This window comes from Cebidichthys violaceus, unplaced genomic scaffold (assembly GCF_023349555.1).
Source record: "Cebidichthys violaceus isolate CVI_PGR_0920_01 unplaced genomic scaffold, fCebVio1.0.p SCAF_3, whole genome shotgun sequence".
NCBI classification, from domain to species: Eukaryota; Metazoa; Chordata; class Actinopteri; order Perciformes; family Stichaeidae; genus Cebidichthys; species Cebidichthys violaceus.
In genome coordinates, this window is record NW_027176483.1 from 10,428,364 (window position 1) to 10,455,475 (window position 27,112).

Consider the following 27,112-nt stretch of genomic DNA (forward strand, 5'->3'; position numbering starts at 1 on the left):
CTTATAACGGTGGCATTATGATTACTAATTATTTATATTGCTGTATTTGAAATATGTTGACTTATGCAGTTTTTTTCTTTGATGTGCATTTCAATGAGTTCTCATCCATCTAACATTACATAATGTTTTTCTTCAACTAACTCACATATTTAGGACTAGTTACTATTACATTGCTTTTAACCTACACAATAAGTTATATGTCTGCATAATAATGGGTCATATTAACCTTCAGTAGGTTATCTGTGGAGGAGGCATAGACAATCAGATAAGTGTACATGTTGTGGGCAGTCTAAATTGGCTGATGAATTATAATAGTCCTGCATACACACAATTGAGTGCAACAGGCATTCAACAAGTCACATGGGACATGTGTTGGCAAGCTCTATAAGGGGATTTCTTCATTGATTTGACATATCAAGTTCACAGAGTATAGGCTACCACTCAGCCTGTGAATACAGAACAATGCCTCCTATGGCTATGGGGAGCTTCTCAAGTCTAATAGAAATATCATCAGGTGTCATCACCTGAGAAGGTAGAACATTTCATCTACTGCTGCTTACATTTTTATCTTTAATATTTTATATTGTGAGTTCTGCTACTTTATGGAGGTGGCATTCTAGTCACTAGATTGCATTTTCTATGTGCACAATATGCATTGCACACCCAAGTGTTTGTGTAGAACAGTAACATGTCTTCAAACATATTGGGGGAATCAATGTGTCACATCTCTACAGCCATTACAGAGTGTGGGTATTGGGCTTGTGAGGGAAGAAATGAAGAAGCTATACATTTAATGTATTTAGCAGTGATGGCAGGTGGTGACCTTCCCTTCAGGTCGTGAGAGGCTCAGGGTTTAACCTGCTCTGGACTGTTGTCTAGACGGAGGTGAAGCCGTAGAGTTTAACAGCTATTTATTCTCGGTCCCTCCTCTGTGTCTGTGCGACTCTGACGTAGTAACCAGCGTGTCCCGCCGGTGAGGTGAAGAAGGGCGGTGCTGCCTCTGCTGCTCACTATATTGCAGAGAGACTCAAATCGTTTTGCCCTCTCTTCTCCTCTGAGTTTCGTCGAGTGTAAACCTCAAAAGTGAATCAAGCCAGGGGAAAACATGGCTGGATATTTGAAAGTCCTCAGCTCTCTATCGAGGTCTGCCGCTGCCTTCTCCAGAAACCCCGCGGTGCTTGCGCCGGCTTCAAATTGCCAGACCTTGCAACAAAGAAACTGTGAGTGGAGAGAGATAACCCGGGTGATTCTCAGCATCTTTGTGTTAACGGTAGCTTTGTGTCAAGATTGTGCTTTTTAATGTAGCCGAGGTTGGTTGGCTGTTGTAACGTTGTCGACAACATCAGCCAGCCGTTGGGTTAGAAGCTGGGTGCCGCGCGAGCTACGCAGCTAACGTTAGCCAACTGGCGTTTGCTGGTAGCGGTACTAACAGTACTATTGGGGTTCGTAGCCAACGATGCTCTAAACGCTTTCCGGTGTCTTAATAATAGTTTAATGCTCGTGTTGACTGCCAGTTGTTTAAACAATCCGCATGTCGTAGGCGTCGAGAGAGATGAGGTCCGAGACAGAGAACCGAGAAGCCGGGGGGATAGCCGTCTTTGTCTTCCACATCCAAAGTTTAAGGGACGGTTGAAGACCGTGTTGTCACTTTAATGACTGACACCGTTAAATAAATACTACTACCACTAACAAAACAAACGCGACAGGGCAAGAAAAGCATAATTGTTACACCCCGCTTTTCCTAAAAAGACTCAATACATCAGGGAGAGAATTGCGGTGCGAAAACTGGCACCGAATGAATAAAAGGAATCTTCCGTTTTTTAGCTGTGCGGACATTTTATTTCTCCTCGCCGGGGGCTAAAACACTGTGGTTGTCACTCCTAATCAAGTTAAATCTGTGGTCCAAATCCAAAGTGATGAGCTGCTCTTCAGCCATCATGACATTCGTGCGACACTGAGTTGGAAAACTTTTACCAAGGTCAGCTACCGCATACGAGGCTCCGCTATAGAGAGCAATGGCTGCCGCTGTCCTACTTAATGTTTTCCATCTGGGTTGTTTATTTCACCACATCTGATCCTTGCACTACGACTGTAAAACCCACTGCGGCTTGTTACTTTAATGTTGGCTCTAAACACATTTTTACTTTAAAAAAAAAAAAATGTGTATCCTTACCAGGAGAACAACCAAAAATCCGTTGCTTTTTTTTTTTTTGTCTTTGGGGCAAGGATCCAGGTTTATCACGTGGGCTCTGCAGACACCCCAAATTCTTATACAGCGAGGATTTGCATCCAAATAAGCTGCTGTGCTGCATAGATGCACGTCTCCATTCAACCTAAACTATCAGCAGCAGTCAGTGTTTACAGAGCCGGGTCAGGTGAAGGGTAGTTTGGAGTGTGATTGAATCAAGTTGTCATATGAGCTTTGTAGTTTACTATCAGTGGTGATTGTTAGTAGGCCAGTTTACACAACCAGGATAAAACAAACGGTGTACTTACCTCTACACTTTAACCCTTAACTGCTATAGATGCCTGCAATGGGGTAAAATCTGTTAATGTGCACGTGTGGCAGCTTTCTTTAGTATTTTTAGTGTGATATAGAAATCATGTATAAATCAGTGAGCCAGAAGCATGATTAAGAGTGACACTGCTTTTTTCCTGTTTTTTTTATTGCAGCCACAAGTTGCCATGTCTTTGCCGACAGCTGTTTACTGTTATTACAAGCCCTTTAAATGTTCCCAGTGCTCATAAAATTAGACAACATGCTGTTTCTGGATTTGACCAAGAGATCGTGTAATGCTCCAGTTAGTCTCCAACTTTGAAGTCTTGCATTTGAGCTTCCACTTTTTCTGTCTGTCCAGTTCAAGAGTTCATTAACTGACCTTCTCACAAAAGTCTTGCCTGCAGCTTGGTTTTACCTGCTGAATGCCTTTTTCTTGGTACATGATTAACATGAATGGGTTTAAGGCCTTCTGTTGAAAGTCAACCACAGAAGCTACATAGACAAAGGTTATTGCTGTCAACCTGTCTTTGGCTGCTTGCCCTTAATGTATATTACATAACCTGAGCACACGATCTCATTATCCAAACTCAGTTGAGTTCTCACATTATATGTAATTACTGTGTGCTACAGGGTATTTAAAACGTAATACTCTAGGCCAGATTCTTGTTTACTTATGCTTTCATCAGATACTTTCAGGTTTAAAATACATTTTTACACTATTTATGCAAATTCTTTCACAGCTGGAGGAGTCAAAACTACCTACAATATTGAAGCTTTGGAGAAGTATAACAATGTGAATATCACACTCAAAGATATATATATATATATATATATATATATATATATATATATATATATATATATATATATATATATATATATTCTTTGATGTCAGTGCAGAGAACAAGGTAGTTTATTTGTACCTGTATCAACACATTTTGAATGGCTCTCAATCCAAGTGTAGACTGTAAGTAACTGTTGACTGTTTTTAAATGCTGAGTTTGCCTTTTTATGTTTAGTGTTTTGTTTTAAATGGAGACAGCTAGGACTCTGCAATATTGAGAAAATTAAATATCATGATATTATTAAATCAAATACCTTAATATAGGCTTGACTGTTGGTGCTTTTACAAAATATTTATGAGTTTTTTGATAAATAAATAAATATCAGTAATGTGACTGTAATGACTAAGTCAGTAAAGGCAAATAACAACAGTTGTGTCATTTCAGAAAAATATCCCGATATTAATATAATATTGATATACTACCCAGCCGAGAGACAGCTCTTATCAACATGCTATAAGCTATGATTTAAAAGTAAGCTGTTGAGTGCAAGTCTCCCATTTGATGGTTAATTGTATATTTCTGCTACTGACTGGCTTCGTCTGAACCTACCGGTGGAGAGGGAGAGATTGTGAGCAGGCTTATCTCGATGCATGTGGGAATGATGTGGCAGACGGGCCCACATGACTTTTATTCAGCCCACCCTTCAGCGTCCAGCTTGTGATGCATACAGACATTACATAACCTACTCAGCTCCCCTCCCCCTGCACTGTGATAGTAGAGCCCTGCTATAGCAGATCTAGGTTGGACGAGTCCGAAATTATGCCAGTAACAGTAGCTGCACCCATGATGCACTGCGGCAGAAACTGTACTGTTCCAATAGCAGATGGAGAACGACAAAGTCTATTATTAAATTACCAAAATCCCGTTCACCTTCTCTGCTCATGAAGTGTTTGATTTTTCCTGATGATTACACACTTAATATTTCCACTGCCAACCTTTCTTATGAATTTTTTCAATGAGGTTATTTTCGGCTCTTCATGGTCCCCATGTATCATGTGTCATGTTTGGAGCATGGGATCAGAGCAGAGGCTGTTTTGACAGGTGTTTCCCTGGCTTCATAATCCCAACTAGGTCAAATGTCTCCACAAATCCGTGGATGTTTGCTATTTTATTAAATTCAACATAAGGAAATGTTGGTTGTGTAACTAGTCCAGCAGGCTCCTTTATGTTTACTTGCATTATTCTGGGAAGGCTTTGGGTCGCAGTGGGGGAGCATTAACTTGGCTGGGAAATCTGAAAGTCACTTGATCCTCTGCACCTCCCCCTGGACTCTTCTATTCACTCAAACTCTCACACACTGAGCTGGATGAGAGGAGATATGATTAGAGATACTAATCTACGTTAAGCTGAGGAGTTAAGAGACCCCTCTCTCAAGTCATTTTTGGCATGAAAATTAAAACACTTTGAGATATTGAAGTTTTTAAAAAAACACCAACTTTTTAAAAAGTGGCTATATTTTTAAACATGAAGTAAGCTTAGAGAAAATTTAATTCAGGTCCGAAAGTGTTTGTTTCCTATAATGTTAGAGAAGCTGCGTACTGCATAATAAAGAGTTGAATTGGTATTGTTTTTGTAGAGCTACAGATTAGAGGTACCTTGTTGAGTTTTTCCTGACTAGTAGCGTTATGGAGCAGTGTTTTAGTGAGCGGGTCCTGATTTATTTATCACATGCACGCTGCAATGCAATGTTGACAGATTCACGCTGTCCCACCTACTGTCTAATGAAGTAATGCGTCAAGAAACAAAATGCAGGGAAGAGGACTGCTAGCTGAAAACATGCAAGTTTAAAAAAAACGTATTTTACTCAAATATAAATTTACGTTGCACAGGTTTTACGATGAAAGAAATGCAATCAACACATTTCACAAATTATGCATTTTGGTAAGAAACAGAATGCAAACTAAAATGTGTTGTACTTTGATATTACTCTTTGTACTTATTCATAGCTTAATAATTACTCTATAAAAGCAAACCCTCACATTTGAGAAGCTAATGTTTGATGCATTTTCTGTAGGGGTGCACAGATCGATGTTTTTATGTCCAAATACTGATTTTTGGGCTTTGGGTATCGGCCATTAATGGTTGCAAAGCTAATTCTCGAAGCACAGTTTTTATCAGGCAAATGTAAAAGAAACAGGATGCAGAAATAACTGGTGTCTGTCCTCTGCAGATAGCAAAACAGGATCTCTCTCTCTCTTTTTGTCCAGTCACTAGGTTTCCTGTTTATGATTGTTACTCAGCAGTCTGACCCTTAAAAAAAAGAAACAGCGTTTATTTTTAATGAAAAGCTGGATGTGTGTGTGTGTGTGTGTGTGTGTGTGTGTGTGTGTGTGTGTGTGTGTGTGTGTGTGTGTGTGTGTGTGTGTGTGTGTGTGTGTGTGTGTGTGTGTGTCAGATGCCGACAAACGCATCAAAGTGGCCCAGCCGGTGGTGGAGATGGACGGAGATGAGATGACCAGGATCATCTGGGAGTTCATCAAAGAGAAGGTGATTAAATGGCGTCCAGGGGTGGAAGGGTAAACACACAAACCCTGGTGTGAGTCTCAGAGGACAACGTGCCCACGCTGTCTGACTCGCCTATTTTTATATTGCAGACTGACACGTGGATGTGAGGGGAGGGTTATGGAAGATTATGTATGTATGATGTGGGGGGGAGGGGCTTCGCTGAGGTTTCATTCAGTCACTGGCTGCCTGCCTCCGGAGAGAGCAGATGGTGCGTTGGTTCAGGAAGGAAACGTTGGAATTGTATTCCAACAGTGGATGTGTAATTCATAAATCTAAATGGTCATGCAAATACCTTTTTACGATACATTGATCACATATTTTTTACATATTTTGGGATTTTTATACTTTTACTTTAAAATGGACTGAATAAAGTTTTCTTTACTGTGTAGATGTTCTAAGTGTGTGTGTTCTTGTGTATTTTAGCTCATCCTGAGCAATGTGGATGTTGAGCTGAAGTATTATGACCTGGGTCTGCCGTATCGTGACCAGACTGATGACCAGGTCACCATTGACTCTGCCCTGGCCACTTTGAAGTACAACGTGGCGGTTAAATGTGCCACCATCACACCCGACGAAGACAGAGTGGAAGGTCTGTAACAAGTATTTAGTTGCCTCCACACATTTACAGTTTCAGAGCAGTTTAGCTTGTATCCATCGCCTCGCAACCTGAAATGATTTTCCCTACACTTTTACAAGTGCTATCAAATAAACATAATTATATATTATGATAATTTTCTCAAACATGTGACTTGACTATGGTGAAAAGCTTAAGTTGGTTAAGAAACGGACTGCTTAAGAAACGTAGACTATAGGGCTGGGCGGTATGACCAAAAATTTGTATTGCGGTATTTTGTAAGATTCTGGCGGTTTCACTGTATTTTTTTTTTTTGTTGCGTTAATGCATTAACTAATTAAAGCCGAAAATTATTTTATTGCGCGTTTAATTATTAAGCGGACATTTTTAAAACAAGAACCGGCCAGAGCGGTGAACAGCTGTTTGTTTGGCATGTCTTCTGTCTCTTCCTGCTTCCTACGTACATTTATAACAAATACCACATATTACACGGTAATGTGTCTAACCAAAATACCCAAACGTAAAAACATGACGTAGATAGGTTTGCAGTTTTCAAGGTGTAAATTTCAGATTGCATCTATTACAGACATGAAAATAACTCACGTTTTCTGCTGAGGTGATGTAAGTTGCTCGTGTTACCACCAGCGGCAACAACAGTGGCTCCAAACTCGCAAAAAAAACTCACAGATTTTTTTAAAACCAAAACACTCCTCTCTTGGGCACAGACTCCATTGGTGCATCTGTGTTCACCCTGCATTGCTCTTTTCTGTTGTTTAAGTAACGTTACTGTAGCGAAAGGAGCCTCTCCCAGCTGTCAACAGACTAGCTAACGGGCTAGCTAGCGAGCTGTACCCAGCATGCCGTTCGGCGGTGAAACTTTATAAATGTACAATTATTAGTGTTACAAATTGTTTGTGTCACAAACTGTTGTGTCGTTGTGTTTTGCCCTGTTAAAGTGAGTTAGTTGTGGGTTGTTAATTGTTGTGTTATAACCATGATTAGGGTTCCCTCTCAATAAGACAACGAGCTCCGACTGTAGCGCTCATAGCGGCGAACAATATATTTAGCTGCATGTTGAAGAGTGACAGCAGTTGTTTCTGCAATGACGGTGTGAAAAATTCATATCATAAGGGAAATTAAAACCGGTATACTGCCCAGAACTAGTAGACTATCACAAAATAAGTTTATAAACAAACTTTATAAGACCAAACGTTACTCTTCTAACTAAGATCATTGCCCTGTGGACTGTGCCCTGATCTGAGAGGACCGGTCAGGCCTTATGTTCCTTGTAAGGTGGCTGAAGCGTGTTTAACCTCCTCCTCCATCCTGTTCTAAAAGTAACTTCTATTTTTCATATTTAGAGTTCAGCCTAAAGAAGATGTGGAAGAGCCCCAACGGTACCATCAGAAACATCCTGGGCGGTACCGTCTTCCGTGAGCCAATCATCTGCAACAACATTCCCAGGCTTGTTGGCGGCTGGACGCAGCCCATCACCATCGGCAGACATGCCTTCGGTGATCAGGTGAGTCTCCTCTAAATGCTGACGACAGTGTAGCAATTCAGTTTACGTTTATATTTCTGAGCCCAAAGTAACGACCAAACAAGGGGTGGCGTTCGTGCGTATGCCTGGCAGTGTGCAAATTCCTTTTTGTAAATCCCAAATCAACTTGGAAATGTGAGCATGTGGATCAGCGTCATATCCTGCTATCAACACACCCACTTTCAATTATACATGGTCAATGCAAAGCGCCTCATGAATGTTAAGGCCTAGAAATGTACTTTTCGGACACAGAAATCGAGGCGCTTGTGGGTGAGGTGATCCCTGAACACTTACTTCCTCCTAATCCCTCCATTCATGTAGTCCTCTAGCAGCGACAGTGCATCCATCATGCAGCATTACGAGTGTCACCGCAATATGTCATTTTACGGCAACCAGACTGAGTGCTTCCAAACTGCGCCGCATCTGTTCCTATCAAATAAACCATGAATTAATAAATACAGTTGTGGTCACTGCTGCGATTTTACACACAAAACCACTATAAAAACTCAAATGCACACTTTAAAAGTGCACACTTTGTCCCTTCAAGTTTGTTTTTATAGATCACACCTTTTGCGAGGAAGGTGATGTAAGCCTCTTCAGGCTCCGTTTTGTGCATATGTAACGGTTATAAATTCAGAATTGATATATAAATGTTAATAAAATGTACTGCGTTTGCTCTACAGTACAGAGCAACAGACTTTGTTGTGGACCAGCCTGGAAAATTCAAGATGATCTTCTCACCTGCTGATGGTAGTGCAGGAAAGGAGTGGGAGGTCTATGACTTTCCTGCCGGTGGCTGTGGAATGGGCATGTACAACACCGACGAGGTGAGCGTGTGATTAATAGACAAGGCTGCCTTTCTGTCAACAAACCCCATTTAAAAAATAACGACTAACCCATTGCGTCTGTGAAATCAGCCCCAAGCCAATTTGTTCCTGCTGTAGATTATTAGGTTAATCCTAAAAAATGTGTCAGAAGTAAATACTGATTTCTCTGAAACAGCTGGACGCTGTGGTTTGTAGCAGATGTTACACAAACAGGAGTTGTTGGTGTATTTGTTCTGGTGAATATTTATGGCAGCAGGATATGTATGATCAACAGTTCCCATGTTCGCCATAATTAAGGAACGTGGTCGCCAGACGTAATGGTGCGGCTCATTGATGTCTGTAATAGTAGATGGTGATCTACGGCACAGAGGAATAATAAATATCAGGCTTTGGCTCCACAGAAAATGCTCGTTAGTGGCATCAATTAATCTTTGTTTTTGGTCTTTTTAATGGGACTTGTTGACGGTAAGAAATAACTTGGCTTTATCTTTTTCTCATTTTAACACAAGATTTCTTTCTGTCTTTTACAAAAGTCGTGAGAGACGATTGTTTCCTAAATGCCTCTCTCTGGATAAAAGATAACAAATGATCCTGCATACCTGAGTAAGATGTAGAGGGATACAAAATAATATAAACTTTATTAATTCTTGCCAGTAGTCCCAAACTCTACCTATTTAGTCTTGTTAGTACTTATGCCTTTGAGTTCACGCTTTAAGGAAACTGCTGCTACATTCTGCCCAAGGCTTTTTTTTTTTTGTTTGATTTGACACAGAAGTCGTTTCGACCTCTTTCCAACCTGCTTTGCTACTGTTTTGTTTGCCTTCATCAGAACGGGTCTGTTTGATGTAACAACATGAGAGGTCATAGTAGATGGCTTTGAACGTGTCATGGGGAAGGTTGTTAGCCCCTGTACTGCTGATAAAAGCCTACAGCAGTGGTGAGCTGTTTGTGTTTCCCCCCCAACAGTCTATCACAGGCTTTGCCCACAGCTGCTTCCAGTATGCTATTGGCAAGAAGTGGCCCCTGTACATGAGCACCAAGAACACCATTCTTAAAGCTTATGATGGCCGATTTAAAGACATCTTCCAGGAGATCTTTGAAAAGTGAGTGTTTTCTGTCTTTCTACTTTCATACACAAATACAGTTTTTGTTAAATGTGTGCTCTACGTCATTGCTAAAATAAAACGTAAAGATACAAGACTAAAAGAAATGTATTTTCACTTACATTTTGTTGATCGAGGTATTAGAGCAAGAAGCCGCTTTAGTTGAACATGTTTTTTTTTTATTCCTACAGGCACTACAAGCCTGAGTTTGACAACCTGAAGATCTGGTATGAGCACAGGCTCATTGATGATATGGTCGCCCAAGTGCTCAAGTCTTCTGGAGCCTTTGTGTGGGCTTGCAAGAACTACGACGGAGATGTTCAGTCCGATATCCTCGCACAGGGTGAGAGAGACTTGTAAAGCAACACGACTACTGCTGCTTGGGAAATTTTGTTGTTGCAAAATACTGAGAAGTATGTTTGCGTTTCCTGTTTTTAGGTTTTGGCTCGCTCGGATTGATGACGTCAGTTCTCGTGTGCCCTGACGGCAAGACTATCGAGGCTGAAGCCGCTCACGGCACTGTGACCAGGCACTACCGCGAGCACCAGAAGGTTACTAACCACCTTTATCAAGCTAATGGCTCTGTATTGAAAAGCATTTACACGGAGAATGTGTGAAGCCAAAACTATGGCCTCTTAAACTGGTGTGATCTGTGGGGTTATACTGCCATCATGTGGGGGAAGTTGAGATTGAGAAGTATTCTTAGATGCCAAAACAAAGTAAATATGTTATGCTTTACATTCATGATTATTAAAAACAACATTCTAGTTCTTTTGAAGAAGTTAAAAAAGTTGACATTATCTTCAACTGTACTTTTAGGGAAGGCCGACCAGCACCAACCCCATTGCCAGTATTTTTGCCTGGACGAGAGGCCTGGAGCATCGTGGCAAACTTGACGGCAACCCAGACCTTATCAAGTAAGAGATGTTGTTTTTATAGGCAACGTACTGACCCTGGGATGAAACGGGCATTTTCTAAATGTCTTTGTCTTTGTGCAGGTTCTCCCAGACTCTGGAGAGAGTGTGTGTCGAGACTGTTGAGAGTGGTACGATGACCAAGGACCTCGCTGGCTGCATTCACGGCCTGTCCAAGTAAGTTAATGCTTATGTTAAAGAGAGTGGTCAGAGCTAACTCAACAACTACGTGAAAACGTGTATTATTTACGAAGATAATGATGGTACACTTGATATCCGCTTTATTAAATGTACCTAGTTTTTGCTACTAGTACTAGTTTTGTTTTTCTTTGGGATTTCAGTCTGAAACATGTAGAATAATAGCAATGAGTGGTTCTCAATTTTCTGATATTTTATCCACCAAACATTTTGAGAATATAATCTGGAGATTCATCAACCTACAAAAATCAGCTGCAGCCCGAATTTAAACCTGTAATGGCATCCAGAAATGAATGTTTGGTGCTTTCACCGGCAGATTTGCTTCTTTTAACTTTGAAAGCAAATATTCCCTTTTGATTAAACCATCAGTGTGAAACACCCTGACATAAAACAGGGGGTGTTATTTGCCCTGATTCTGACCTGCCCGCATGTGAAACGGGTTGGGAACTCGAAACCTCGTCCCAAACATGCCCCCATCTTGTTTTTAGCTGACGGGAGTTTAAGCCAGTGTGGTCTCCTGTAGACAACAGGATGTACGGTTTGGGGAGTTTTTTGGGGGTTTTTTACCTCCCAAATAAGTGTTTTCAGGATATCTTAAAAACTTAAACAATTTCAATGAAGTTTGAAATTCTTCTTTATTTAATGTAAGAAAAATATATTTGTCTCAGTGCTGGTCAAAATGTGGATCCAGGCGACTTTTAAAGGATTCTCAATGTCGTGAAATATTCATTAAGAGTGTGTTTTTGAATACCGAAGAACAAACATATTGCGGGATTGTCCTATCTAGATCCAGGTACAGATGAAAATGTTTTTATCATCCTGGTGGAGGTATGCACCGTCTTGTTCACCATCGGTATCTGCACTACATTAGCTGTTGCTTCGGCTCACCTGCTAGCAACAGCCCTAATGAAAAAAATAAAAAGGGTAACTGATTGCGTTGCTAGAGTATTCTCTTTTTTCCGTAAAGTATGGTACTGAATGTTCTGATCTGTCTTGTCTTCTCAGTGTCAAGCTGAACGAGCACTACGTCAATACCACAGACTTCCTCGACGCCATCAAGACAAATCTGGATAAAGCTCTCGGCAAGTAAAAGACTTGAAAGAATATAGTTAGCCTGGTGATGGAAATGTCACTCATCTGTTTTTGTACCTCATTTTTAACTTAAAAGGTCAATAAATTCACTTGCATTCTGTCTGAAGGAGAAAATAAAGTACTGTAATAGGATTATTATGTATTGTTCAATTAGGTTATTATCAAATAGTTGAGCTGTGCTTCCACCTTATGTCTCCCCAACTATCTGTCCCACTATGTCCTATAAGGTTTTATTTTTGTAATGTGAAGTACTGTAATAATAAGTCAATACTGTGTAATGCCTTGGGCAGGACTGAAGCCTCTGTCAAACATATTTGCCAATAAATACTGTTTGACCCACTATTGGTAGTTTTTGTTGTCTCAAAGCAAATAAAGGTCAGCCATTTTAAAGGTAAATAAATTTATTATTTTACAGTCTGGTACACAACATTGTACATACATATCTATCAACATTATCTCCACACTAATGTCTAATACAGAATTCCATTTAAGCTGAACATCTTCCCCTTTTTGAATCGTCACTTAAACCGTGATGGAATGAACACACAAGCTGAAAAACTCACAAAATTGAGCATTTTTATTTTAAATGCGCTCTATCAACATCGCAAATGGATAACTTGTTTTGCAGGTTACAAGTTTGAAAAGCTAAGCACTGGGAAACTGAATATATTGAGCATTTCCCAAATCATTTTCCACAAGGTCCGTGGCCCTGTCACATGTTGGGAGGTTGTCGTTCATCACTCGGGACCAGTGTACAGCATGATGGATGGCATGCTCTTGCAGACACACTGGGGCACTTAATATTTGTGTCTTGAGTTTTTTTGGGACACTTCTTGTTGAGATTCATCTATAAAAAAAAAAAACAGAACTGCAATATGAATGCAGGGTTTGCATTGCCTTTGAAAAATGCTGCAGTCTTGTCTCGTGAAGGCCTGGATGGAAGGAAATGGTGAGGCTCGTTGAAAGAGAAGCTGTGCCACAGTCTGTTCTCTGTGGTAATCTTTAGAGAAGATCTACAGATGGGTGGTGGGGGGGACCTGAATGTAATTTCATGAGGCCTGCGATTGGACCCCGAGAAATCTAATGTCCCAGCTCAACGCAACGGCAAGGAAAAGAGACTTGCAGTCCCCGTAGCTGCAAGATTTGATCCAATTCTTTGGTAAAGGGGTCCTACCATTTTAAAAAGTGTATTTTGATTAGCGTCTTTAAACATTCCACAGAAACAATTACATTCATAGACTAGAGATCAATACAGGGTGATGCTTGTTAATGAAAAACCTAAAAAATAGACAGTAGTTCTCAGTGCAACGCACTGATTACAGTACCAGCCACCATACAAGAGGACTGATACTTTCTGTACAATAATATACAATTAAACACAGATCGCAAATCCAATTGAATATAACTCATTTTGCAGACCTCAAATTTAATTTATCACAGTAAAGATCAAAGTGAATCATTAAACTTTGCAACTTGATAAGCTTTGGCTTGTGAAATGACTTCTTCCCTTTAACTCTTCACATTAGTTTACCCCAGCAGACTGAGAGAGACCGGGATTGTCTGAATGAGTAAGTGCAGTTTAACGTCATATGCTTTAAAGGTTGTAGCTAAAAATGTGCTTTTTAAATTCGGATCAGATGATGTTCCTGTTTTTAAGCAACTGACAACATCTATGTATTTGTGTATATATATTTATTTACTTTGCCTAAATGGTCCTGTTTTAGACAGTCCACTTTTCTCAAATATAATATATGTATTCAGTAGATTTGCTGTGTTTTAGAGATGAAAAATATGTAATAAGGTAAAAAGTATATATTTCCAAATTTCGTAGCGTTACGAGTGATTCCAGTGCATATGAATGTGCAGTTTGCTGGGTTTCTTCACACACTTGAAGAACAACCCGAGCACTATGCTTTTAAAAGCAAAACAACAATCTTGTTTTCATTAGTTCACACTTCTATTCAATTTGGGGTCATTTCAATAATTCATGCAGTACTGAAGCGCCCCGTGCCCTTCCCATAGGTGCTGTAATACTCCATTTGAGATAGTTTAGCAATGTCTGGTGTGTTGTTGTTGTTAGCTCGGTTTTCTCGCTCGCTGAATTCAAAGCTCTCCTCTTCGTAGTCCTCCTGGCCTTCTGTGTCTTTGGGGGGTTCTGATGAAGGAAACAAATACACAAAAATCATCCCACTCTGTCCTCAACAACACACACACACACACACACACACACACACACACACACACACACAGCTCTTCCCAAAGACACATGGCCTCTCCTCCCCTGCCTCTGTATCAGCCTCTACTGATAGAGACAAGCATGTCTAATCCAGGCACTGCTATATTTACTAATCACACGGGGAGGGAGTGACAGAGAAACATCAAAACACTTGGCCACTCGATTACAGTGCATGCTGAGTCAAAGTGCATTGGGGGCAGACTGAGTGACAATAATGCGACATGAAGCCCACCGAGCAGTCCCACAAGGAAATGTGCCACACACAACCCATCATCGAATATCATCAAGGAGTTTCATCTAGCAGAGAGTGTAATATATTGACGATCAATGGAGGCACTCACCATGTCCATCTATTGAGGTGTCCATGATGCCGTGTTTGACTTTCATGTGTCGGCTGAGGTTTCCCTTCAGGTTGAACTTGCTGGAGCAGTATGGGCACTTGAAGGGCTTGCTGCCGGCGTGGAGGTGCATGTGGCCGAGGAGGTTGTACATTCTGTTAAATGACTTTCCGCACACCTGAGAGACAAAAGAGAGCTATAGTCAGTACCCCTCCTGGCTCAATCGCAGTGAGACCCAGTGATCTTGAAGTACAACGCCACTGGCTTCACTCACCTTGCATTTGAAAGGCTTGACCGGCAGGTGGACGATCATGTGCGTTTTAAGGGTCTGCTTCTGGACGAATGTCTTGAAACAGACGTGGCACTGGAACGGCCTCACACTGGCATGGATCAACATGTGTCTCTTCAGGTTGGCAGACAGGGTGAACTCTCTGGCACAGACATCACACTTGAATTCTTTCATACCCTGCAGAAACAAAGAGTGTTTGGGCCTCTTAATTAATTTGGCTTAATATATGGTTTAGAGGTAAATAAATAATGAGTCACAGAGGGAAAACACACAAGGAGCATTTGCATTCTGGCTTTTGATCCAACACATGTAGATTACATTAGCCCTCCCGCTAAGTAGAGTGGAAACAGCCAAACAATGGAGAGATTTAACTTTTTTTTCTTGTTTCAACATTTATTTGACTTTAATTTTAATATTTAACAAAAGCAAATGGCATGAAAAGAAATATATTTTTTTCCTATAGAATGAAACAGATTATATAATGAAATGGAGAGAAAGACCAGGGTGATTCATCAGACACAAAGGGAAGTAGCTCTGCGAATCACACACAACACAAAACACATGCAAGTGGGGGGTTGAGCCAAACAAAAAAAACTCAAGGCCTTTGAAGGCTATGTTTACAAAGCAACTGGTTTTGGAGGAAAGGCTGTGGTGCAAGTGTGCAATATACCCTCCCATTTTCCTATGAGGATTCATACAGAGGGCTCTGAAGGAGTGACGCTAAAATAATTCAAACGTATATGTTTATATCTTGAGTATGTTTTGAGGTTTTTGTTTTGAACACATAAACTGGTTGACAAAGGCCCAACATCTGGGTTTTAGTACCTTGAATGTGAGGGTGTGCGGTGCCAGTACCTTGTGGGTGAGAGCGTGTTGTCGGAGGTGGTGGATCTGGACGAACTCCATGCCGCACTCGGGGCAAACGTAAGGCCGTACGTTCTGATGCTTCATCAAGTGGTTCTGCAGCTGGCTGCGGTAAGCAAAGGACTTGTGGCACTCTGTGCACTGGTATGTGGTCGGGCCCTGGTGGCTGGCCAGGTGGCGCTTCAGGTGCGCATAGGTTGGGAACTCAAGACCGCACTGGGTGCAGACATGGCACTGACCGTTCTCGTGTTTGTTCTCGTGGGTCCTCAGCTCGCTGGGGTAGGCGAAGCCGCGGCCACAGAAGCGGCAGCTGTAGGGCTTGACGTCCGAATGCTGCAGCATGTGCCTCTTCAGGTGGCTGGTCTGCGTGAAGGCCTTCTCACAAACTGTGCACTTGTGAGGTCTGGTTCCCTGGTGGGTGAGCAGGTGAGTCTGGAGGTGGCTTGGCTGCTTAAAGAGCTTTCCACAGTGTAGACATTCATGGGGTTTAATTCCGTTGTGGCCCAGAATATGAGTGACAAGGTTATATTTGGATGTGTACGACTTTTCACACATGCGGCACTTCCAGCGTTTCAGACCTTCTCCCACATCGACGCAGTAAGACTCGTCGATCTGTACGTTGATGTCCAGCCGGTCGATCTGCATTCGCCTGGCAAGGCCCTCTGGGTCTGACCACAGCATGGCCTGGCCGTTCTCCTCATACTCTCCTGGCAGCGCCATGTCAGCGGACTCGTAGGCCACCTCATTGGACTCATAAAAGCGGCTCCCCAGAGGACTGCCAGTGTCCCCGCTGGTCTTGAGGTTTAGTGCCTCCTCCATTTCTTCCTCCTCCACCACCAAATCTTCTTCCTTCTTCTGTTTTTCTTTGCCAGTGTTTTCTTCTTCTTCCTGTTCAGGTTGTCCGTCTGTTTGCGGCCTGGGCGTCTCTCTCGCACATGAGAGACAGTCTCCGCAGGCTTGCTCCTCTTTCAGAGATCCCCGTTGGCTGACTTGATCCTCGGACTTGCCGAGACTTCGCCTGCTGTTCATGTGAATGCAGGAAGGAGGGGTAGCAGACTCAAGCCGTTCACCTTTAACCTGAGCCTGTGGACTTGTTACTTTGTGTGGGTGACCCTCCTCACTCCTGGGCCTCTTGGTCCTCCCGCGGGGCCCGGGCCTTCTTCTCTCACTGCAGTGGGGCTGGGGCTCCGTCTCGCCAGCAGGCTCAGCCAGGTAGTCCCCATTGGCCCCTATTAGCTGATCTGCATACTCATACTCCATTGACTCAGGTGGAGGAGGGGCACACTCTCTGGGCTCCCCAGTGTAAAAGCCATTAGGAGCAATCGTGGCCCCAAAGATTTCATTCTGAGAGATGAGGCCAAGAACGGCAGCCTGAGCCAGAGATAGCACCACCACGGGTTCCGTCTGCGTGCCCACATCCACGTGGCCCTCTGTCATCTTTGGGTAGGTCCGCACCAAGCGGCTACTCTCCTCCTCCTGAAAGAAACACACAAGTTTTAAAAAAAGGAACTTGAAGAAAGAATATCTCCCTGTGTGTTTTCTTTATGACTCCGTTGTTACAAACCCGGCCTGACACAATGTTTCCTCATATAACCCCATTTCCCCATTGTAGCCTCATGATATTGGTAACCTTTCTATAAGTACAAACATAAGGTTTTTTGTTGCCAGAATATTAAAATTATATGATTTAATTTTTAAGAATCCAGACAGTCACCAGAAGCAACACTATCTTGCCCTCCCAGGACTCCAGTAGAGTATTAAGACAATGTTTTTCAGGGTTACACTGTGAAAGCTGCATTCATACTGTCCCTTGTTTCTTTGCTCTGAATCCACATAACATTCGATCGAGGAGATAAGGCAGATCTGTGTTAGCACCCCGTTTCCTTCCTTGACAGGCTTTAGAATAATAAAGAACACAACAAGGGATGCAGGTCCAGCCAGGAAGTTGACTTCCGTGGACTGTCCTCAGCACTTCCTGTGGGGTCCCGGGGCAGCCTGGCTGACCAAAGTCAGCTCATCGCAGTGCTATCCGTCTCATTCATGGGGACCAGAGCGCCTCGGCTCTGCACTTGCCGTAGCCGACTTCATAATGCCTGCCACACTGGGCTTCCTTAACAGGATGATATATGCCAGCAGGCAGTCTCATATCCATAACAGACATTCGATTGAGCTTCGAGCTCATTCTGTATTCCAGACCGATGCATAAGACTCGCTAACATAATTGTTTAGTTCGGAAGTGTTTCAGACCCACACGCACATGTTTACCCCGACGCCTGTAAAAGCGGAACAGTGAAACTGTGAGGAAGAAATTTTGGTACAACCAAACTGGCTATCTGTGGTAAAGGAGAAGCGAGTATTGTCGGCCAATGGTTTCAGGTTATTTCTCAGCATAGATCGGAGTGGTAGGAAAACATATAGAAAGAAGCTCTCTGACCCCTACTTTCTTTCAGACTACACATTAGTCTTCACTCTGCCATACGCACCAGCAAGACCTGCTTCCTTTCTTGACACAATACTGATAGAAAAGAAAAGAGTGGATGGAGAAAGGAAGAGGAGATAGAGCAGGAATAAAGGTGTGTGTGTGTGTGTGTGTGTGTGTGTGTGTGTGTGTGTGAGTGTGTGTGTTGGGAGAGGGGAGTAGACCTGGATGCCCTGATAACCACGTCATTTATAATTACTGCTTTTAAAGTAGTCAGACAGAGACAGACTGTGTGTTTGTGAGAAAGAAAGGAAAGAGACTGGATGTGTATTTGAAAGCATGTGTGTGTGTGAGAGAAAAGAGAGGGAGGGAGGGAGGTATGGAGAGAAGGAGAAAGAGCTGTGGGCGGGGGAGGAGTGGAGGGAGGGAGACAGAGAGAGAAATGAGATGGAGGGGCTGAAAGATAAAGAAAGAGGGGAGGAGAGGGAGGGGAGGGAAGGGGAAGGAGAGATTGAGTGAGCATGTGAGAGGAGGGAAGAGAGAAAGGAAAAGGAGAGGGAGGGGGTGTGCGAGGGGGGGGGTGGGGGGGCGGAGAGAGACAGAAAGACAGAGTGAGTGAGTGAGTGAGAGAGAGAGAGAGAGAGAGAGAGAGAGAGAGAGAGAGAGAGAGAGAGAGAGAGAGGGGAAGGAGTGAGGGAGGGAAGGAGGGGGAGCCGGAGAAAGAAGAAAAAACACAGCAAAATGAAAGGCTGACAAAATGAAAGAGAAAAAGACAAATGACAAGGAGAAAGAGAAGGTGGAGTAGTAATTGCGAGAGTACGTACTTTCACATTTAAAGTTGCATCTGAGAGACACCTAAGGACAAACAATTAGAGCAGCAGCAGAAAACGTGCGGCAGAGATAGAAACACAACTCTTATCTTTTTTTGAAAAGATGTTCTCACTGCGGTACTAATATGAATGTAAAAAGTAATGTCGCTTCCCTTCACACACAGACAAGAGTGTAAATACCTCACTAACAAACTGCCAAACAAGTAACCACCAGTCCCCCTCCTAACCCTTAGCAGCAACACATCTTTCTCCATCTTTGGGTTACAAACTCACCACATTGTTCCTGGAGTGATGTTTGAGGTGTTTCAGGGATCTCATCCTTCAGGAGAAATGAGTGGAGTAAAAAAATCCACCTCCTATTTATATCTGTGGGAGAGTGGGGCGGTCCCACGGCTCATCCTCCTCCTACTGTTGCTGTTATCAGAACTGACTGTGCCTAGCCCCCCCCCACCACCACCACACACACACACACACACACACACACATACACACAGACAGACAGACAGAGAGAGACACACACAGCATCACCCCATTTCTTTCTCTTCCTCCCACCCTCTCCTTCCCATCTCACTTCTCTTTCTCTCCTCTTTTCTCTTACAAACACACACACACACGCACACACACACACACACACACACACACACACACACACACACACACACACACACACACACACACACACACATCTTATCTCCCTTTCTCACTACATACAATACAGCATGACCCTTCAACACACATTTCTCTTGAAGGCACACAGAGACACAAGCTCTATCTTTTCTTGATCACACTTAATACTTTGCATTTCCTTTTTTACGGGTGTGTGCTCAAACACACAAACAGTTATAAAATCTAATCAGTAGTTCCTCTCACACAGATATATGTGAATTTACACACGCACAAACATGTTTCTATACGTGTATGTATGCAGGCACACATAGAGGCACGTACACACTTTCACAACACGCACAAACACTCAGAGAGAGTATGGGTGGAGGTGCGTCTGTCAGCAGCAAAACAGTCAGACAGATAATGTCTGAGAAATGCTAAAATTTAAACTTTCCAGAGACCGTGTAGTTTGCTGCCATTATTTCTAGATTCCAACTAATTAACTATTGAGACAGCCTGAAGTATACTGTCTGAGAAATTCAGAAGAAGAAAAAAAAAATGAGTGACAAAAGAAAAAAGAAGGAGAAAGAAAGGAGAGAAAAGCTGTTAAGAGAGAGGGAGGGAGGGAGACAGACGTGGGGGAGAAAGAATAAGGAAGAAAGAAGCACAGGGAGGGGGAGTGAAGCTGAGTGGAGGAAGAGGAGGAGGGTGGGGTGTGGGGGGGGGGGTGAGAGAGACAGAAAGAAAAAGGGAGAGAGGAAAGAGAGCCGGGTGGGGGAGGGAAGAAAGAGAATGCAGCAAAAAGGAGGAAGAAGGAAAAGGAGAGATGGGGAGGGGGGGTGGAGGGGGGCTGAGGCATAAGAAAGGATGTGGCAAAAGAAAGAGAAAGAAAGAATAAAAGAGAGAGAAAAGAAAGAGGGGAGGGGGATGGTGGAGGGTGGGAGGGTGGGGATGGGAAGAGAGATAGAGGGTTGAAAGAAAATGCAGTGAAAGGAAAGAAGGAGAGAGAAAAAGAGAGAAGAAAAAAGGGGGATGGTGGAGTGTGAAAATAAAAAAGAAGAGTCCATCAGCAAGAGAAAAGAGAAAAGGAAGGAGGGGGTGGGGGGTGGGGGGGGGGTTCAGAATGAAGAAGAGGAGGAGGTGGAGGAGGAGGGAGGGGGGGGTGGAGAGCAAAGGGAATGGAGAGAGGAAAGGAGATAGAGAGACGGAGAGAGTGAGGAAAAGGAAAAACAGCAAGGGAAGACATTAACTATTGAACTTCCAGATTTCTTTCAGGCTGTGTTGAGAAACAGTGCGGCAGAGTACCTGCAGGCAAAGTACAGGTTGTGTGCTTAAGTAGTCGGCTCTGAAGATGATCCTGATAATTAGACAGGTATTCCATTATACCAGAGCTTACCTTTGCCATTTTAACTGGTAAACAGGGAAATGTGTGGGGAGAAGAAAAAAAAAGTGCATTTGAGAAATGTATGTTTAGGTGCAGGCGAGCGCGACAAACACTGTGTGGACAGATGCCAATTGTGACTGTAAGGCTGAGGACTGTGCATAAACATTTCCTACTAAATAACAGGAAAGGGCAAACCTTGAAAACCTTGATCAATCATCAGCGGCTGGGAGTGCTGCGAGAATGAGAAAGATAGAGAGAAAGGGGAGCGGAGGGGGGAGGAGGGAGAGATAGGGAATGAGAGTGAGCGCGAGGGAGGCAGGGAGGGAGGGGAGGGGAGGGAGAGAGAAAGAGAAAGATTGAGTGAGGGTGTGAGTGAGGGGGAGAGATAGCAGGAAGTCGAGGGAGAGAATGGGAGAGAAAATAGAAGGAGAGCAAGGGAAGAAACAAAGAGATAAGAGGCTGAAAGACAAAGAAACCACATGGAAGAAACAACAAGGGACACGTACATAAAACAACACAGAACTAGCCTATGGGGAAAATGAAAAAGACACAGACAACAAAAGTTTGGGGAAGAAATACACTGGCTCCTTTCCAGGCCTGAATCTTCATAACAGCAAAAAAAAAAAAAAAACCTGCTTGCTTGTCCATTTACTTTGGGTACATTTGTGTGTGTGTGTGTGTGTGTGTGTGTGTGTGTGTGTGTGGGGGGGGGGGGTTACAGCATACTGGGAAAGGCTACGGTGGATAATAAGCGTAAAACTTTCAGGTCTTAGATTTTACAGGTTCCTGTAAGCATATGAGGAAAGAGAGAGAGAGAGAGAGAGAGAGAGAGAGTAAGGGAAGTAAACCATTGCCCTGCTCTCAAGTGTACTAACCCTCAACTGGGATTTCAAATGTGTCTTTGTGCGTGGTTGTGTGTGCGCAACTTGTCTGATGTCTGAGATCAGGGACAAACACACACACACACACACACACACACACACACACACACACACACACACACACACACACACACCATTGAAACCAACACACTTTCAGTTCCCCACAGCCCTGAAACAACACACTTCTGACACGGGTGTCCGTATGACTTTCTACCAGCGACTTCTTGTCCATTTTTTAAACCCCCGGCCTGGTTCGCTGCGTTGTTTATCTATAGGAGGACAACCATGCAGTCCAGTGTCACATCCTCTCTGTGATATAGGTCAAAGTTATAACTTTTTTTTCCAGCAAGAGGAAGAGAGAAAGATGTGAGGAAGAAGGTGGATGTGTGTGTGTGTGTGTGTGTGTGTGTGTGTGTGTGTGTGTGTGTGTGTGTGTGTGGGTGAGGGGTGGGGGGGACAGATTCAGCTATCAGCTGTCTGTTTTCCCCCTGAGAAAAGCTCAATGAATTTTAAAACGGCAGAAGACTCATTGATGACAACTCCCTGTTTTCTTTCGTTTTTTTCTGGTTAAAACAAATATGAGTACGCACTCACATTGACAACACACTGGAGGAACTCTGTCTCATCTGTAGGGTTAGTCTCTCTCTACACACACACACACACACACACACACACACACACACAAACACGCACACACACACCACTCCTCTTGCTGTACATTAGTGAGCTCACATTGTCAGTGTTGTTTCTTCATCCAGCCCAGTGACAGGCTGCACACTGCCCGGGTTTGCCCTGTGTGAGACGCTGTGCTATAGGTGATGGCTATAATTCAACATCTTCTTACTGTGAGGTGTGCTGGGAGCTGTGTAGGTCTGCGAATAGGATTGTTATAGCTGCAGCATTCAGGTGAGGATTTTCTTCTGATAAGAAATGGAGAAAGTAAAGAGAGGAATCAGTTTGCTCTGTGTCTTGAACTTTGAGTTATTGGACTGATGGTTGATGTTATAGACGTCCATTCCTCTCAGACCTGTGTCTCAGGCAGCAAGCCCACACACCTTCTGTTATTTCCAGTGCTGGATCAGCCTCACCTCTGCACGGCATGCTGATATAATAGTAAGTCTCAAGCATGATTAGCTGCTGTAATTAAGCTTTCACAAAAAAAAGAAGCACAGCAGGCTTTTTTCATAAGCACAGAACAGACAATCACACAGCTTGAATTTAAGCAATGCAGATGGAATATAGCAAAACTGTATAAAAACAGCCACACCCTAGTCGCACGCCTCCAGCTTCTTCCATTAAGGTCAGTAAAAACAGACTGGACACACAGACAGCAGAACACAAACTGAAAAAAAAATAATGCTTCAGTCTTTATCACTATTGCCTCACTCACTGCTGCAAAGGAGAGCAACTTTAAATGCGAAGCATATGTGATTAGACAAGGTTGACTATAGGTGAATCACTTGCAACTTCAAGCAAACAAACAAACTGCAGCATTTTCTGCATTTGTTTCAATATTGATGCTTTCCATGTTTGCTTGTTTTTTTCCCCTGTATATTTTGACGAATCATGTCTTAAATTCACTCAACAAATCATTCTAAAGCAAACCTCAAGACAGGATGCAGAAATGGCCAAAGCAAAGAAAACCTTAAATAAAAGATTACTCTCCCCATTTTGTAGTGGGGGCACTAAATGGAAAGACAGAATATTAGCAATGAAATAGCTCTGCTTGGAGACAACATTGGAGAAAGGAGTGTGGGGAGAGCTTGAAAAAAAAAAAAAAGGACTGAATATAAAGGAGAAAAGACAGAGTTGAGGGAGGAGAGGAGAAGAGCATTCAGCAAGGAGGATATAAAAGGAACAGAGAGGGGGGCGAGGGAGTGAGACAGAGAGCTATGGAAGGAAAAAGAGAAAGAGAAGGGAGAGAGAGAGAGCACAAGAGAGCGAGAAAAAGAGGGGGGCATGGGAGAGCAAGAGAGAGAGGAGGAGAGAGAGATCAAGAGAAAGAGGGAGGAGGGAGGGAGGGGGAGCGAGTGAGAGAAACAGAGACAGAGGACGAAAGAGAAAGACAGAGAGGAGAGAAAAACAGAGAGGGGGAAGGGAGAAAGAGGGATAGCCACAAGAGACTCAAAAACCACAGAATAAAAACCCTCTGTCTGTCTGTAACTCTATATAGATATACAAATATGAATACTAATATATGGGCACATTGCATTTTTTCAACAGGAAGGGAGAGTCAACAGCACAGAATTCAATGTGCACCTCAAGTTCATTCAATAAGTCAGCAAACACAATGTAGGACCACGGAGAACTCATATCTTCTTATCAGGAATGCAGTTTTTCATTGCAGTAAGGTGGGAGAGGAATTTTACCAAGGTACTTTATCCTATTTTCGTCGCTCTGAAGTCTCTTCCTGCTATGTGATTCATGGAAAAGTATGCTTATAAAATACTGTACAGCCTTACCAGATCCTCTCTCTGTAGGTGCTGAAATCTGTGCGCGACAGACAGATGTACGGAAAGGAAACGCGTGATTTGGACGATCATGCAAGTGTCCTACATAGTGAAATGGCCCCAGATTTACTCAAGGTGAGGCCCACAATGAACCTCAGAAGCCTATTAACACTAGAGGTCTCTGGAGTGCCTTATGTGCTGGTTAGAGGCGACCACATTCAAACTGGCTACAACAGACAGTGGGGACACAGACACTGTCCTTCTATGGCCGTCACTCCTTTGTATTATTCCTCCACCTCCCGGTAACAAATTTCAGTCGGAATTACTTTTCTTTCGTCCAAGTTTCATTCTTTTAAATCAAACCCTTTGTCTATCTCTTCTTTTGTACCTTCCTCCTGTTTCCATGGTTACCTCTCTCTCTGCTCTGTACACTATCTATCTCTTCCTCCGTTTCCCTCTCTGTCTCTCTCACTCTGTTCTTATCTTTCTCATTTTGCTTTCATCTCTGCCTCCCTTCCTCCTGCTTTATCCCACACCCTCCTCACTCCGGCTTTTATCTCTCTTCACTTTCATCTGTCTTTCACCTTTCTCTCCCCTTCAAGCCTGCCATTCCATCATGCTGGTTTTTTGGTTCTTACTTATAGAGAGAAAGTTTTATCGGTTTCCCTGTCAACTCTGCATTTTTAATCATTTCCAATTTATCCAACCCACTTTCAATGCCATTGAGTCATGCATTAAAATGTCTTGGGCAGAGTGTGCGAGTGTGTGTGACTGTGAGATGGAAAGAATAAGGTGCAGGAGGCTGTAGTCTTTTTTCCTATCATAAAGAAAGAGGAATGATTTCTGTCATGATATCCGGAGATTAACTGGCTGCTGTGGTTTTGTCTTTCAGGAGTGCAGTAATGGATTTTTCTTCACCCCCCCCCCCCCCCACATGTTATTTTGCCATTTCCATATCAACAGTTACAGTACGACAACAAATTTACAAACTGGCGCTTATGATTTTATTATTTTTGATTTACTCGTGGACGACGCTCGTGCTTATCTGAGTCCCACTGAGACCGAAGCCGTTAAGGAGGTAGTGCTCCCCGACATGGGGCTGCCTCCTGTAAGGTAGCCTGTCATTTCTCCGCAGTGATGAAGATGTTCTTGTGAAGCACAAATGCCTCCCTCTACGCACCTCAGTTGGGAGATAATCGTATTCACACACAGCTGTGGTTGGTTTAACGCACCACCACATCATGTGTCACCATGTGATACTGCACACTGAACTCACACCGCTTAACCACAAACAGAGACTGGGACGCTGTGGTTCCTCACAACATGCCCCATTGATATTTAAGAGGACAATCATGGCTATAGACACATGTGTGTGTCTGTTGGCCTAATACCAATTCACTGTCGGGTTGTCATCCATGGCGGTATACATAGGAGGGGGAGTGTGTCTTCAAGTCAGTGACAAACTCATTCCAAGAGACACTGCATGTGGTGTGGGAGGAAGTTTTGTTCTGCAGCTTTGACTGAAACTAACCTCCCTCCCCTCTCCCTCGCCTTCCCCTTCCCCTTAAAGTACCACAACTATTCAGAAAAGAGAATAAAGAAAACCTGAATAGAGGAAGAGGAAAAAAAATGGGGTCCCTAGGCGAGAAAGAAAAGAAAAACAATGAAAGAAAACAGAATGAAAAGCAGCCAAAGAAAAACTGAAGGAGAGAAAGAAGGACAGAGAGAGGGAGGAGAGACAGAAAAAGATACAGAGCAAAAGGAGCATAAAGCAGAGAGAGAAAAGCATAGCAACAAAAAAAAACACTGAAAGCTCTGAAAGACAGGAACATTTCAGTGGAAATAAATTCTAAGAAGAAAATGAGGGGAGCACTATATTGGAAAGGAAAAGGTTTATGTGGAATTGCTCAAAATGGGTTTGAAAAATCTCTAATAACAGAAGACAATGCGCAAATACTAAAGACTAAGCTTTTTTATTTGAGTTAAATGAACAGTCACGCTAAATTAAACTGGCCGAACCTCTTGTTTCAATCATAGTAATGAAAGACAAACAGCAGACAAGCCACGCATGCTTTGACTATTAGAAACTGTTCATATTATGTCAAACAGAGAACCAAACAGGTTTGACCTTTTAAATTTACCACATCATTTGACCTCCCTGCGTTTTACTTCATATTACTCATCATCAATGTGTCTGCTAGAACACTGTTAGTATTATCATCATTATTGATGTAAGGTGTATTTACACCAGAAAGAGGGAGTGCATATGATTTGTACTGTGTATGCTGCAGTTTAAATGTGTTGCAACAACATTTTAAAAATTAACTTCAAGATTTAAAGAATCATTTTGGGAGATGCGTTTATTTGCTTTGTGGCTGAGAGTTGGATGAGAATACTCTCATCCAACTCTCAGCCACGACTCTTCTGTTGGTAGATATGAGGCTACAGCCATCAGCCGCTTAGCTTAGCTTAGCATAGCTTAGCATAGCTTCGCACAAAGACTGGGGACAGGGGGAAAAAACCTAGCAAACGTAACACAATCCTATAGCACCACTAAAGTGCACTAATCAACATGCTCTATATTGTTTGTAAAGGACTCCACGTGATGCTTGTAGGTGTTTTATCTTATGACAGAGTCAGGATAGATCAGAGTTTCCCAAATATTCTTTCTGGGTGCCCACTTTTTAAACATGACAAACCATCGCCACCCAATTCAC

The 27,112-nt window shown here is 42.8% G+C and overlaps 2 protein-coding genes across 2 annotated transcripts; one reads left to right on the plus strand and one right to left on the minus strand.

Annotated features, from left to right (window-relative positions):
- The first annotated feature begins 982 nt into the window (after nt 1-982).
- Nucleotides 983-12,438, plus strand: idh2 (isocitrate dehydrogenase (NADP(+)) 2). The gene is made up of 11 exons (XM_068722948.1): nt 983-1,220; nt 5,741-5,832; nt 6,274-6,439; nt 7,786-7,946; nt 8,648-8,791; nt 9,758-9,894; nt 10,086-10,237; nt 10,333-10,445; nt 10,714-10,811; nt 10,893-10,985; nt 12,012-12,438. Exons 1-11 carry the CDS (start codon nt 1,106-1,108, stop codon nt 12,094-12,096), a joined length of 1,356 nt encoding a protein of 451 aa, XP_068579049.1. The 5' UTR covers nt 983-1,105; the 3' UTR covers nt 12,097-12,438.
- A 222-nt stretch (nt 12,439-12,660) lies between these two features.
- On the minus strand, nt 12,661-19,392 carry znf710a (zinc finger protein 710a). The gene is made up of 5 exons (XM_068722946.1): nt 19,348-19,392; nt 15,817-17,301; nt 14,947-15,138; nt 14,676-14,850; nt 12,661-14,253 (listed from the first exon to the last, which is right to left on the minus strand). Exons 1-5 carry the CDS (start codon nt 19,390-19,392, stop codon nt 14,084-14,086), a joined length of 2,067 nt encoding a protein of 688 aa, XP_068579047.1. The 3' UTR covers nt 12,661-14,083.
- Between the last annotated feature and the right edge of the window lie 7,720 nt (nt 19,393-27,112).

What these genes read in the sequence shown, in the direction of transcription:
- znf710a (XM_068722946.1), bottom strand. Translation starts at nt 19,392, where the DNA reads ATGAGATCCCTGAAACACCTCAAACATCACTCCAGGAACAATGTG. An exon ending in TCAAGCCTTTCAAATGCAAG is followed by an intron (nt 14,851 to 14,946) that starts GTGAGTGAAGCC and finishes TTTGTCTCTCAG; the next exon opens with GTGTGCGGAAAGTCATTTAA. An exon ending in CACCTCAATAGATGGACATG is followed by an intron (nt 14,254 to 14,675) that starts GTGAGTGCCTCC and finishes TTCCTTCATCAG; the next exon opens with AACCCCCCAAAGACACAGAA.
- idh2 (XM_068722948.1), top strand. Translation starts at nt 1,106, where the DNA reads ATGGCTGGATATTTGAAAGTCCTCAGCTCTCTATCGAGGTCTGCCGCT. An exon ending in ACTACCGCGAGCACCAGAAG is followed by an intron (nt 10,446 to 10,713) that starts GTTACTAACCAC and finishes CTGTACTTTTAG; the next exon opens with GGAAGGCCGACCAGCACCAA. An exon ending in GGCAACCCAGACCTTATCAA is followed by an intron (nt 10,812 to 10,892) that starts GTAAGAGATGTT and finishes GTCTTTGTGCAG; the next exon opens with GTTCTCCCAGACTCTGGAGA.